Below are 13716 nucleotides of genomic sequence, written 5' to 3'. Positions count from 1 at the left end.
GCTCCCACCCACCCCCTCACCCGCAGGAGAAGGGGGGGGGGGGGGATGAATAATTTGGCATCTTTACAAGCGGATTTAGGCACTTTGAATATTGAAATCGTTCACATTAGCAAAAGAATTAGTTAGAAATCTCCAGCTCTCTCTTCTTAAGCAGTTATTTCCCTCACTTTAGCTTCCCGTGGCTTTCAAACACAGCTTTGCAATGCACTGGGGCTGGCGGGTCTGCCCTGGCTCACTTTAAAAGTGCAGCTCTTTGAAGCCTCTCGCCGGTGGCTCCCAGCTCCCGGCTCCCCCTGCCCAGCCCGCGCAGCCAGGGAGCCTGGGCCGGCAGCCGCCCGCCCCGCCGGCCCGGGCGGCGGAGGGCGCTTGCCGGCAGCCGGCGGTGGGGTCGGGGTCGGGTAGGGCGGGAGGGGAGCGGGGCAGAAGGGCCAGCAGGCCTTACCAAATTGTCCAACTCTGGATTTGAAGAAAAAAGTGGTTTTTCAGCGCGGACCTGCAGGAAAAAGGAATAGCGGCGTGAACTACAGCTTCCCTCCTCAGCCCTGTAACCGAATCACTCGAAGGGAATAATAATAATAATAATAATAATAATAATAATAATAATAATAATAATAAGCCCCCCCTGTGACCAAACCAGCCGGTGCAGGCCAGGCCCGAACCGGGCTGGGCACCCCGGAACCTCCTGCGCTGCGCGCAGGGGCCCGCTCCGCCGCCGCCCGCCCCGCCGCAGCAGCCCGGCGCCCGGATCCCCGGCCTCTCCCCGCGCCCGCTGCCTCCCGAACTCGGCCGCAGCCACATCTCCCTCGCGGTCGGGCGGGCGGGCGCGGGCCGGGGCTCCCAGCCCGGCAGCGCGGAGGGGCTCCCGGCGGAGGAGGGTCGGGGCCGGCCGGGCCGCCAACGCGCACCCACGCCGCCCCCTCCCGCCCCCCCGGCGCGGCGAAGAGGGGGCGCGGGGGGGGGAGGGGGATGCGGGGGGGGGGGGGCTGCCCCCTGAGAGCGGCCGGCCGTGCGGGTCGGGGAGCTGGGGAGGTGGCGGGAGCGCTGGGAAGGGCTGGGGGCGGGGGGAGAGGTGCCGGACCTGTTTGGCGAAGACGGCGATGTCCTCGTTGAAGGAGTCGGAGGAGCAGACGTCCCCGCCGGCCACGCCGGGCTCCCGGGGCGTGCAGGTCGCCAGCTCACACTTCTCAAAGACCAGAGCTAAGAGGGGGAACAACGGGTGCCTACCGGGCAGTGGCACACAAAGAGAGGGGAGGGGGTGGGGGAGAGGGGGAAAGAAGAGCTCTAGTCAACAAGTATTTATTTTTTTTAAAATGCACGGACACACGGACACACGGACACAGCCACGCTCTGCAGCCACGCAGTATTGCTTCGGGCAGAGCAGGGGAGCGCAACGTTTTGAAACAAAAACGCTGGGTTTGGTGGTGGCAGTGTGGTTTGGGGTTGGGGTTTTTTCCCCCTTTTTGAAATTGCCATGTCCGAGCCACATCCCCCGTGCGATCCCCACAGATGAGGACAAAAGTGACCTCCCCTCCAAACACATCAGGCACCAAACACGCTCACGCAGGCAGCAGCTCAGCTGGGAATCTTACACTTTTCGCCACAGCTTAAAATAACGCGAAACCTGGAAGATCCCATCCCTACCCTCCAGCTATGACCTAAAATGAGAAGCACGGCTAGGCAAACTGCAAACTACTTAATACGTAATTTTATTTTTCAAGGGGCCTGCTAACAAAAATGTGGTGAAGTTTCCTGGCTTAGGAAGCACACCCAAGTAAAATACCAGCTGTCCAGATAAGTGAGCTGGGGAGGGGGTGGAGGGAGGGAGCACTTCGCGAAATATTTTCCCATAGTTGGTGTAGTCAGGAAAAAAAATATTTTATCTGCGTGCTAAGTAGTAAGCATGCATTTGCCTCTTCTCCCTTTTGGTGCCTGCTCAAGGCCCCACACTCTGTCATAGATGTTACTGTCTCTCCTTTTAGGATCATGTAGTATTTTTTCTAAAAGTCACTGAAGGGAATCTGTGTCATCCCCCCCCCAAGCTATGCCCTGGCACAGCCTTGAGTTCTGCTGGGTACGTGTTCCTTTTCTCTCATGTTCTTCCTTTCTTAAAAAGAAAACTCAACTCATTGCCCCCAATGCATTTATTTCTTCTGTCTCAGGGAAGTGCTGCTTCCAAAACCCGAATCCCTTTTATTCTTACTACCATCCGCGATGTGAATAGCTCTTTATTTACAGTGTTGGAAGAGTGTTATTATGGCACGAAGGAGAACACCAGAACAACACTTCTCCAACTAAAATCCAGAGCAATGAGAGCCGCCTCGCCTGCCTGAACTCCTAACTGGGGCCTTTCCGAGAAAGACAAAAAACCCACGGGGGGGGAGGGGGGGGGGAGAAAAAAAAAAAAAAGGGTGGGGGTGGGGGGGGAGGAAAAGGAAAAAATAGAAAAGGAGAAAAGAAAGGCAAGGCACCACCGGCTCCCCCCAGCCCAGCCTCTCTCCCCGAGAGGTCTGTTTTTCCAGGACCCGTTTCCCGCGGGCGCTGGCACCCCAGCTAAGAGTCAGGCTGGGACGGCACTCGCCCTGCAGCCGCCAGCAGTGGCAGTGCCACCGCGCGGGTCTCCCTCCGGAGCGGGCGGCTGGGGGCTCCCGGGCCGCCGCCCTCCCGCCGGGGTTCCCTCCCGCACCGCCCCGCTCCGCTCCGGGGCTCGGCTCGCCGCTGCCGCCGCCCGCCGCCGCGGCCCCGCGGGAGCCCCCGCCGCCCGCCCGCCCCGCTCCTGCCCTCGCCGCTCCGCGGGCACCGGCGCTGCGGAGCCGGGCCATGGCGCCGGGCGGCCCGGCGGCACCTACCCGTAGATCGCATCCTTGTCCCGCTTCAGGGCGTCGTTGACAGCGGAGCCCATGCTGGCCGGCATGACATTGGGGTGCGGGGCGTGGGCGCCGTAGTGCTGTCCGGCGTGGAGCGGCGGCCCATGGTTGAGGTGGTGCACCGGGGGGATCGGCCGGGGGGCGTGGGGGTCCCCGTACATGGACGCCGGCACCCCTACTCCGTCCATCCCGCCGTAGTGGGGCAGCTCATCGTACTGTCAAAAAACGGGCCGGAAGAGAAGAAAGAGAAAGAGGGGAAGAGAGAGAGAGAGAGGAATAAAAAAACAAACAAACAACAACAACAAAAGTCAGAGGAGAGTAAAGCACCCGGACAGACACAAACAGAGCAAAACAAAACAGAAGCAGCCACAACAGAGAGAAATGTGCAAAATGAAATCAACTGGGATCGGGAGCAGAGGCTGGAGAGGCTGAGGGAGGCGTGGGGGTGCGGGGAGAGGTAAAGGGGGAAAGTGTGTGTGCCTGCCTGTGTGTGCGGGGGGAGATGGTCCTCTTCAGCACGGGCAGGAGAAACCCTAACAAGGAAACGGGGATGAAAAGGAAGGAAACGGAGGAAAGAAACTAGAGTTACTCTGCATTAGAAAGGAAGAACACACACACACACAAAAAACCCCAACAAACCAAACCCAACCCAAAAAAACCCCCAAAACAAGCAGAATCAAAAGCAACTATATAAATAAATCAACACTGGGAAGAAGAGAGGAAAGGTAGGGTGCATGGGGGGGGGGGGGGGGGGGAGAGGGAAGAGATAAAGGGGGAAATAATCTGAAAGTTACCAGAAACATTATTTAGTAGCAATTCCCCTTGTCCTTGTCAAAGCCAGAGACAAAAAAAAAAAAAAAAAAAAGCAGCTATATGTGTATACATATATATACACAGACACACATATGTATTTCTTAGTCTTTGCTAGACAGCGGCAGCAACGGCGGCAGCAGCAGCAGCAGCAGCAAGCTTTCCCCTGTGAAACCCGTGCTACTGAGCAGGCAGAGAGCAGGGAAATCGCGCTGCTGGGGGAAAAGCTAGAGAGGAAAAAAGCGTGGAACAATTGCAGAGAGAGACACACACAGAGAGACACTCACGCGCACACACAAAAAGCTAGTGAATAATTTTTGCTGCTATTTTTTAATAGTGGCCGCCATCATCATCAGCAACAGAGGAGAGCAAATCGGACAGGCCCCTCTTAAGAGAGGATTTATATATAGGTAAGTGTTGGAGATTTAAACCTACCCTTTGCGCCATCAGTCTGCGCTCCAATAAACTCCTGGATGTGTCGTATATTTAATATCCCAGTCCAGCAAAGAAAGTGATTTAGAGTGAAGAAGATTCCTTTTTTTTTTTTTTTTTTTTTTTGCAACCCACTTATAGACTTCTCCTATCCTCCAATATGGGTAAATAATAATAATAACAACAACAATAACAACAACAATAATATATAAAAAAAACAGTCAAGAACCACGATGAGTTTCTGTGTTTTCTTCTTTTTTCTCTCTCTTTCTCTCTTTCCTTTTTCTCTCTCTCTTTTTCCTTTTTTCCTTCTCTACGCAAAAAAAAAAAAAAAAAAAAAAAATTGTCAAGCCCCCAAACTGAAGGTTACGATCGGCCCGTCAGCAACCCACATGTAACCAAACTGTCGTGTCTCATGGCTTTTTGCCACTCCAGCTGTCAATCAAAGCCAGGGAATGTCAAGGTAGTGAATGAATGATGGTTGATGATGATGAAGAAGAGAGGAGGAATCTTTTTAACCCCGGTTTCTTCTTCCAGTAACTCCGCGCTCGGGTTTTGCCTTTTAGGATCGCTATAGGGTTGTTTTGTATTTTTTTTTTTTTAAGTACTGTGAAGGGGGGTGGGGAAAGATGCGAAGAAAAATTGAATAGTTTGCAAAGCCCGGACTTCCCCCTCTCTCCCTTTTTTTTTTTTTTTTTTTTCCTCCTCCCGGCAGGTATTTTGTCTCCCTCTCTCCCTCGCTCTCTGAGATGAGTGAGTGTCAGTAAGTGTTGGCAGGTTGGCTGCTGGCTGCCTTATAGAAGAGGCTCAGTTTTGCAGCGCTGATCGGCGGGAGAATGAAGTGACGGAACCCGGAAGTAGTGGTGGCCATAGCCAGTCCTGCAGCGCGGCGGCGGCGGCGGCGGCGGCGGCGGGGAGCGGCGGCGGCGGCGGCGGGGAGCGGCGGCGGCGGGAGCGGGCGCGGCGGCGGGGCGAGGGGCGCGGGGCGCGGGGCGGCGGGGCGCCCCAGCCGGCAGAGCGCCGGTGATGCGCAGCGCGCCGGCAGGGCGGCCGCGGCGCCGCGCGGGGGGAGCCGCGCAGCAGCCCCTGCCCCGAGCGAAGCAACGCGTGTAGGAAGGAGCGAGCGAGCGTGCGAGAGAGAGGGAGGGAGGGAGGGAGCGAGGGAGGGAGGGAGCGAGGGAGGGAGGGAGCGAGGGAGGGAGGCAGGGGAGGAAGGACGGGGAGAGTGCGTGTGTGCGAGAGGGGGGAGAGGCAGGGGAAAACTGCAGAGAGCGAGGAGAAAAGTGCGGTAGAAGCCCGGCCCCGGGTTGGTTTGCGCTAGGTTATTTTAGCGACAAAATACCTTCCGATTAACCGCGACGTTTAGCGGCTGATTGATGCGCTGAATTGTTTGTTTAAATCGCCGGCTATCGCTGCTGCCGCGAACGGGGTACGCGAGTCCGGGGGCATGGAGAGCCGCGGTGCGCGGGGGGGCCGCGCAAAGTTGATCCTGCCCGGGAAGCCAGCCTGCTCCGCCGGCCGCCCGCGCCCTACGCTGCAAGCGTGGTCTCTTTCCTCTGACAATTCATTGTGCTTTTCTAAAAATTAATTTTCCAGGGCATGAAGAGAACGCCTCGTTCGAGCCGTGTTTGGCACCGCTCTTCATTAAGTGATCGCTGCTATCAAGCACGCTGTGGATGTCTTGGGGGAGAGGCGGGGGGGAAGAGGGGGGAAATCCCTTTTAGTTTTGCGATTAGGCTGCCAGGGCTTTGAAAAGGGCTTAAAAACAAAGTCATGCTCAGCCTTTTGTAGGAGAGATCCAGATGTTACGTAGATTTTTGTTTGCATGTTCATTTCGAGCGGATCTGGCGGTGAGCGCTGTATTTACGTGTGTATGTGGCTGGACTTTGCCGTATATCGACGTTGCGCTTGTGGAATGTATGCTGAAGTATTAGCTCGGTAATGCCTTCTAATGGTAGTGCTAATTACCGTGGGGTTATTTAGCAAATTAAGTGAGATGATGCACCCCCCACCCTTGAGCACCAAATGAACTTTTCCAAACACACACCACGCGCGCGCACACACGCGCGCGCACTCGCGCGCGCACACGCACACACTCACACACACACACTCACACATACACTCACACACACTCACACACACGCACGCGTTAATTTTGGTGTGTTTCTCTCGCCCAATCGCTCCGCCGGAGCAGCAGCATGCCTTACCTCAGAGCAGTCAATTACCAAAGCTACCCGGGATCATCAATCATGGGGGATGCTTGAAGTTTAGGGGAGGAGCGATGGTCAAACTATCGATTGCTGCAGTTTTGTCCTCCCCAACCCCCCACCCTCGTTCACGGTCCCCTGCACATAAAATCTAAAACAGACTATCCCGTTAATAGTGGGATTTATCAATGATTATGTACCCGGTTGTGAATGTGGCCTTATACATAGATGGCTTTGAAAAAAACACGGCAGAAAATTTTTTTTTTTTTTCAGTTAGAGTTTGGTTTGGTTTGCTTTTTGTGATGATGACGAGAACTTTAAGGGTATTTTTTTTTTCCCTAAACTTTAAGAAAATTACTCAAGGGGTAGTTGTAGATATTTGGCCTGATTTTAATAGGCGTAGGGAATGAGCTCCAGAGGTCAATAAACCCCTCCAAAATGATGAATGATTGAGTACCTGTGATGATGATAGTGATTACCGGAGCAATTAAACAGTTTGATTAAATGAGCCATCATAACAATGATGTCTGCGGGAAATCAGCCCTCACATATAAAGAAAGATAGTGTGGAGGGCTGACAAACGCCAGTGGGCATTCCTGCGTGTTCCGATAGCGCCGAGCCCTGCAGAGCAGGGCTGTGTTTACAAATACGGGGGGAATATGGAGAAAAGTCCCTCTCTTACTTTTAGCCAGAGTTGCACCCTGCTTAAAACCCTCCAGAAGCCGGAGACCAGACCCGGGTTGTTTTTGTGGGTTTTTTGTTTTGGTTTGTTTTTTGGGTTGGTTGTGGGGGTTTTCTTGGTTTGTTTTTTTTTTTTTTTCCTAGAGGATCTCCTCCAAGATTAAAGCTAGTCCTAAGAGCAACCGAATTGCTGTGACTGACTTTCACGGGACTGTAAAGAGAGGTGAGTAAAAAAGCCCTTAGTATGTAGATCTCTTTCAAGCAGTGGTTAAGTCGATTCATTTCGCAGGGAAAAAGCCAGTCTTCTTGTGCAGTATTTTATACTCTGTCGTATAAATCGGTAACGTAATTCAAGATATTCATGGTAATGAATGCTTGGCTAATCCTTTGGGTGCGCGGAGACCTACAGAGCAGTAGGTTATGCAAATCCTTTCCTACTTTTACAGCTGTAGTTTTCTAACAGATTTTTTAAGAGATCTAGTAATCGGTGAATGTTATCTGGTTGGGTTTTTTTTCCTCCCGCGCCCCCCCCCCCCCCCCCAAAGATGCCAGATTTCTAAACTTGCGTGGAATCATTTGATTGTGATACAGCCAGCTTAGAGGACGGGGTTTAAATATTTGTAGCTTCCAAACTTATTTTTCAACCGAGGCGGTGCAAACCCAGAGCCTTGCCTCTTGAGATATACAAGTGTGTCTCATTTCAGATAGTTTCGGTATCACCAAAGAAGAGGTCTTTTCTGGTAATGTGGCCGCGCAAAAGTAATCTAGCTCCGTTGAAGGCTCCATGTATTTGTTCAGACCTCAAGCTGTGGGAGAAGTTCATCAGTTTTCTTCTTAAAAAGAAGTTTTTAGATTACTTGGTTCCCATAGAAGTAAGCGCTTCATTGCTTAGAATTATAATTTTAGACTTGATTTTTTTTCCTCCTAATTCTGTTTTCCACAGAAGTCCCTGTAAATCTCGGTTCTCTTGACTAAGAAATTGTTAGAAAGCAATCTAAAATCAAAGTTGCAAAAAAAAGCAGCCCAAGATTTTTGCAGTGTTCAATGCTGCTCCTTTCACTTCTTTTTTTTTTTTTTCCCCTCCCCCCCCCCCCCCCCCAATTAACCCCCTGCGTTGGCTTGTCCTGTTATGCATGTGTGTAATCTGGGACAGGGACCAACTTTTAAAAATTATTTTAACTTGATGGAAAGTAAGAGTTCATATGGTAAATTAAGGGCTTTCATGTTCCTCTTGTGTCTTTTTTTCCCCGTGAAAAGAGTTGAAGCCTTTTTCCTCTTTACTATCCCAGTGGATTAAAGCACACAGAGAACATGGTTTATAAAGCACTACAGTTTAGCCATGAAGAAGGAATCTCAATTTAGCGTCCTTAAGTGAAAGTACTCAGCTATTAACAAAGATGTTGTGGGGAACTTGGAGGAAAATGGGATACGTGCGTGCAGGGCGTGGGGGTTTCCACATTCTCAGGTCCATTTTTATTTACTTCCCTCCCCCCCCCCCCCCCCCCCCCCGCCCTGTCTGGTGACATATTTCTTTTAAAACACAGTAATTCGAGAAAATTAAATTGGCTAATTTCCATTTCTCGTGCATCACTTTCACAGCGAACGCTGTTTCCAGGAAAAGTGTGAGAGACGAGTCGGTGGGGTGTATGTGTTTGGGCTTTGGGGGGGAGGCGGAGGGCTGGGGTTTTTTTGTTTTTTTTTTTTTTGTAGATCGGCTCAAAAGTCCAAAGAGAAATGAGGTGTCCGGTATGGAAGTGCATCTCAGTCAACAGCCAGCTCCTTTTGCCGAGGCTGGAAATGGTTTTAACAGGCGGTAAAATTTCATCTTGTGGTGTCAAATTGGGGTCAGTTTGGGGTTAGCGCTCTCAGTGTCCGAGCAGGAGCTGTCCAGCTGTGTGGGGATTCATTAAAGGCAAAAGATCCGTTTCAAGAAAAACAATACAAAGACAATCAGAGGGCTAAAGATCCTCTTCAAATCGCATTTTACAAGTGCACCAGAACAAATATGGACGCTGAAACCTATTCCCTTCAAACTCCCAAATCGGCTTCTTAGCCCTTGGAGGGAGTGAGAGAGAAAATCCTCTAAAACTTAAGAAGAGTCTGTTTTCAATCAGCCTTTCCGAAGTGTGGTATCTCAGTCCTTTGCTGGCTTTGAGACATGCCTCTCTCGCTCGCTCGCTCGCTCGCTCTCTCTCTTTTTCCACAGCCTTGCAAAAGCGGATGGCACAACAGGTAATATTTCAGATTTCAAGAATATATCCCACCGGGCATCTCAAACCACTGTTTTGTATGCGCGGGTGCGCCTAGCGCAAGATTTAATGCAAACAGAAAGTTTTTTGGGGAAACAAGCCATGCTTGCACGAAATCCTATTGGACCTCTTCGGAAATTTTCTGCACTCCATGTAGGCGATGCTCCGGTCTGATAGGTAATTTAGGCTAGATTTACTTTACGGTTCCTGGTGTTTGTGGAAAGCACCTATTGCTAATCTGGTTTATTAAATTCGCGTGGTTTAAATCCTCTTAGCGTCCCTACATCTGTTAGAACAATTGACGCCTTGCTACAGGGACAAATAACTCGAACCTTAATCTTGTTTGTAACTTTATTCAATGTTTGTTTGTTTGTGCGCTGAGTTCAAGTATTTTTGGATGATGCCATTGTGTTCGGAAGGACACAGGCGACATTTGCAGGCAGAACTCCCCGTGGACGGGCTAAGGATATCGCAGAGCCGGATGACAAATTTTTCATATTTGAATTGGCATTTTATCTCGACCTATCGTTCTAGGAAGTGTGTCGTACTTAATGAAGAAAGCAATCTGCCTGTTAAAATGTGGTCGCGGGATTACATCACTATGACCCCGTAGTGAAATCCACGGGAATTTTTCTTTTTGTTTGGCTCGCAAGGCGAAGCGTGGGGTGTAAATAGTACCTTTTCCTTTTCATAATCAGGATTATGCCACAGTTCAAACTCTTACCCCCGGAATCGCTCTTTACCAGCCTTTCCTTTGCCTTTACGGTTGGCTCTTACAACTTGAGTCACTTTTTATTCGTCTCAGCCCAGTTTGATTCGCCTCTGACTCCCCGCAGCTGCAGGACTCTGGAGGTCCCATCCCGGGTGCCCCTGTGAAATCACGCACATTTTAGCTGCTGCCGATCCCTGGGTTCATGTAGCTCCTCGCCCTGAGCCGCCCGCCTGCCAATAGCGTACCTCGCTTCTCAGCGATCTATTATTTTGCGAAGATCTTTCCAGTCCGGAAAGTCAATGGTAGCCCATCACGGTGAACTTTTCTTGACCTCGGCTGCGGTATGACTGAGATCTTTGGGAGCTGGATTAGGAAGAGGCTCATTTACCTACCTGTTAACTTCCCTTTTGAATCCCTTTCTTTCACACACACACACGCCTTTTTTTTTTTTTTTTTTTTTTTTTTTTTTTTTTTTTTTAGGGGAAAAAAACCCAAAACCAACCCAACAAACCCCCCGCGAAGCAAGAGCGACCCGGGGTCTTCCTCCCCGCCGGGCGCCCCTTGTCCCCGCCCCGGGCGCTGGCGGGACGCGCCCCCGCCGCCGGGCCGCACGGCCGTGCCATCGGCAGCGCTCTAGCGCTACCTGGCGGGGCTCCAGCACCATCCGCCGCGCCGCGCCGCGCAGACCCCGCGGGGCCCGGCCTGTCGGCCCCGCTCCGCGCCTCCGCCCCCGCGGGGCTCCGGGCCTGGGCTGCTGCGCCCCTCCCCCGGCTCCCACCGGGCGGGTCGAGGGGCGAGGGCACGGTGGGAAGGGGCGCGCAGATGCGTTCGTCTGGCGTATCTCACGCGGGCGCGTGTGAAGCGCTCATGTCAGACGAGAGCTTTTTTTTTTTTTTTTTTTTTAATGTCTTAGGCTGGGAGGTTTGTAAAAGTGAAGACCATAAAGAGCCGACGTGCGTATTTCCATCATAAACCAGAAAGAGAAAAATACCTGTCAGGGCTTCCCACTAACGCCGTGCCGGCTGCTTCACCGGGGTAGTAGTTAAACACCTAGTTTGCATTTGTTCGAAGGAGCCCGAAGCATTAACAAAATCCATCTTTCCAATGTGACATCATAACAAAAAGGACAGTTAGGGCAAACTAAATCGCTTTAGTGCGATATCAGAGCATCCGAGAAGGCACCAAACTCTGCTCGGAAGGCACCAAACTCTGCTCGGAGCTTTCTGCTCTCGCTCACTCAAAATATTCCCTTTTGTTCTCCAGCTGCCTACAAAACTCCAGAAGAGGAGCGCTCTCATTTTTACACCGGAGTTCTCGGTCCGGAGAGAACAATATCATCCTACCTCTTTTGAAACGATACGGAGACTCTCGCAACACACAGGCGATCACTCGAAGCACGAATCTCCTTTTTTTTTTTCTTTTTTCTTTTTCTTCTCCCACCCCCCACCCCCCCAAGAGTTGCTCGGCCCATTGTTTGAAGTAGGATTCAGCGCGCAGCCCAAGGAGAACAGGGAAAAAAAAATAATCTTAGGAGTCCGGTTTGGTATTGCACAGAGAAAGAGCTGGCTGACAAAATATTATAGCGTGTTTCCTAGAAGTATGTGATGAGAGCCGGCATTGTGTTCCCAAAAGAGAGGTGTTTTTTATCGGTTGGGTTTTGTGTGTGTGTGTGTGTGTGTCTCCCCCGCCTCCCCCCCCCCCCAAGATTGTGATCGCCTTTGTACGTCTTTCTTTTGATCCCACAAAGAGAATGCAATATACATATATGTGTTTGCTCTCCATACAAGAAATGCAAGGGACCGTACAATGGAATATACGGCCGGTTAGTCCTCATAATGCTTAGTTTTGCTGTAATTAATTGAAAACAGTTATTAGGTCGTCATTGGCAATAGCGTAAATAATTGCAGCAGATTTTTACTTAAAATTGACCGGTCACAGAGTGATAGATCGATTCGAGGTATAAAAATGATGTATCAAAACATCAATGTCGATTATTTGAAATATTGTAGTCGAATCTTTTTATTGCTTCATCGGTTAAGTGTCTGAAAGTGCTGTGTTCCAACATATATTTATGTTGTCAATACTGTCAAAACTGTCAGTTTTATTACAGTGGATTTGTAATACATTTCGGATTTGCTCATTTACATAAAATGTCCACCTCAGATACACCTCCTTTTACCCATCTCTGGAAATCTATGTCAGTCTAATAAAAGGATTCAGGAATCATACCTGAAGCAAAAGAAAAAAAAAAAAGAAGCGGGGGGGGGGGGGGAGCGGAAAGTGGAGCTATTGCTCCATTAAGTCCAATTTAAACATCCTTTTGGAAAGCTTGGGCTATTTCTAACTTGCCATAAGAGGGAATCCCGCCCCCCCCTCCCCCCCATTTCCTCAGCAGAATTTAAACACTTTTCTACCCTCACACCTAGATTGAACCCTTCAGGAGAATTGAGAAAGTGTACAGGGAGGCAGAGCCGCGCCGCAGCACACCTGGGAGTGCAAGGACCCTCCCGGGGAGAGCGGCAGCCCCCCGAACCGCGCACCCACGCACGGGGGTTTGCGTCCTGCTAGAAAGAAGGAGACAAAAGGAGCAATAAATATGTGTGTGATCCTTTCTTAACGGTTTGAAGCTCAAAGGCAAAACGCGAAGTGGAAGGAGTATTGGGCATTTAATGCCTCCCGTCCCCATTTTATCAGGGTCTGATCCGGTCTGATTATTCGCTTGAACTATAAGCGCTGATTCTTTATTAGCATGGTCTCAGACACCTCTCTAATTTTCTTTGAGAGCCCAGCTCAGGGATGGCAAAGCTAAGGAATGAATAAATACATTTACACACTAAACTCTCTTCGATCGAGCAAACAGTGAAATTAGCCAAGTAACTTCACCCCCCCCCACCCCCCCCCTTTTGGGAGCATGAGGTTGTTTTTAAGGCGTTGGTAGGATGGAGGTGTGGGTTTTTTTCCTTTTTTCTTTCTTTCTTTTTTTTTTTTTTCCTCCCCCTTCTAGGGATATGTATGTTTAAAGAGATGCTGAAGAGATTTCTGAGTTCACGGGGAAGAAGGAAAGGTTGGTTTGGGGAACGACAGCGCGCCTGGCAGGTATTTTAATGACCGTCCCTTCCTTTGAACACTTCCCATTTCTTTGCCTCTTTTCATCCGGAATCTCTTCCCCAGACCAAGTATGATTTCTGTTGTAATTCTTGTGTGTGTTTGTGATCCCTTCTGAGGTAAATTGAGAAGTAAGCTGCGCAAAAGGAGGAAATCGCCCCTGGGGTGCTTTGTTTACTTTGGTTTGTAAAATCCTGCTAGGAGATGGTTTCCTCAGTGTGTGGCAAGTGTTTCTTCAAGAAATTCATCAGCCCTTCTACAATTACTTCGAGCTCCGAGGGAAGAGAGCTGCCATCACTTTCTCACATCCCAAGGTGTTGCATGGAGGAGAGAAGAAAAGGCTGGAGCATATAATTATAACGGGGGTGGGGGGTGGGGGTGGGAACGGCGGCTGCAGAAAGCCGTCCCAAGCCTGTACCTGGAAAAGAAAAACCTGCAAGGGTGTATCTGGGAGACGTGTGCCATTTAGAGATGGGGAAAAGTACCCCATCTTGTGCAGTAATTAGTCTGAACAATAAACATAATTGGAATAAAATCAGTTGGAAATTCCTGCGTTTTTAATTACGTTTCATTTTGTGGTAAGCCGTAAAATTATGAATGCCTCTCAATTAAACACTATCCACTTGTAAAGCATTTAACAACAATTATTCCTTAAT

General features: G+C 50.3%; 1 protein-coding gene and 1 long non-coding RNA gene across 9 annotated transcripts in view; one reads left to right on the top strand and one right to left on the bottom strand.

Annotated features, from left to right (window-relative positions):
* The window catches only part of MEIS2 (Meis homeobox 2), a 175004-nt gene extending 169951 nt beyond the window's left edge, over positions 1 to 5053 (bottom strand). For 2 of the 6 annotated variants that reach the window (XM_037395025.1, XM_037395027.1), the window contains exons 1-5: positions 4110 to 5053; positions 3659 to 3691; positions 2847 to 3079; positions 1079 to 1220; positions 443 to 493 (exon numbers count right to left, since the gene is read on the bottom strand). In XM_037395025.1, the coding sequence (XP_037250922.1) occupies positions 443 to 493; positions 1079 to 1220; positions 2847 to 3079; positions 3659 to 3667 (435 nt within the window). In that variant the 5' untranslated portion in view covers positions 3668 to 3691; positions 4110 to 5053. Of the gene's footprint in view, positions 1 to 442; positions 494 to 1078; positions 1221 to 2846; positions 3080 to 3658; positions 3692 to 3961; positions 4064 to 4109 lie in introns of those variants that run through there. The other 4 variants (XM_037395023.1, XM_037395026.1, XM_037395028.1 and 1 more) reach the window with 3 other exon arrangements.
* Positions 5054 to 5306: 253 nt separating this feature from the next.
* Positions 5307 to 13606, top strand: LOC119151272. Of its 3 annotated transcripts, XR_005105364.1 has the most exons (4): positions 5307 to 7217; positions 7699 to 7866; positions 8705 to 9226; positions 11219 to 13606. It is a non-coding gene; the product is annotated as an uncharacterized LOC119151272 (long non-coding RNA). The 3 variants fall into 3 exon arrangements; XR_005105365.1 differs by lacking the exon at positions 7699 to 7866; XR_005105363.1 differs by having other exon boundaries at positions 5307 to 7866.
* Positions 13607 to 13716: the final 110 nt, after the last annotated feature.

This window comes from Falco rusticolus, chromosome 7 (genome assembly GCF_015220075.1).
Source record: "Falco rusticolus isolate bFalRus1 chromosome 7, bFalRus1.pri, whole genome shotgun sequence".
NCBI classification, from domain to species: domain Eukaryota; kingdom Metazoa; phylum Chordata; class Aves; order Falconiformes; family Falconidae; genus Falco; species Falco rusticolus.
The sequence above is the reverse complement of the archived record's forward strand: the minus strand, read 5'-3'. Positions and strand labels throughout refer to the sequence as shown.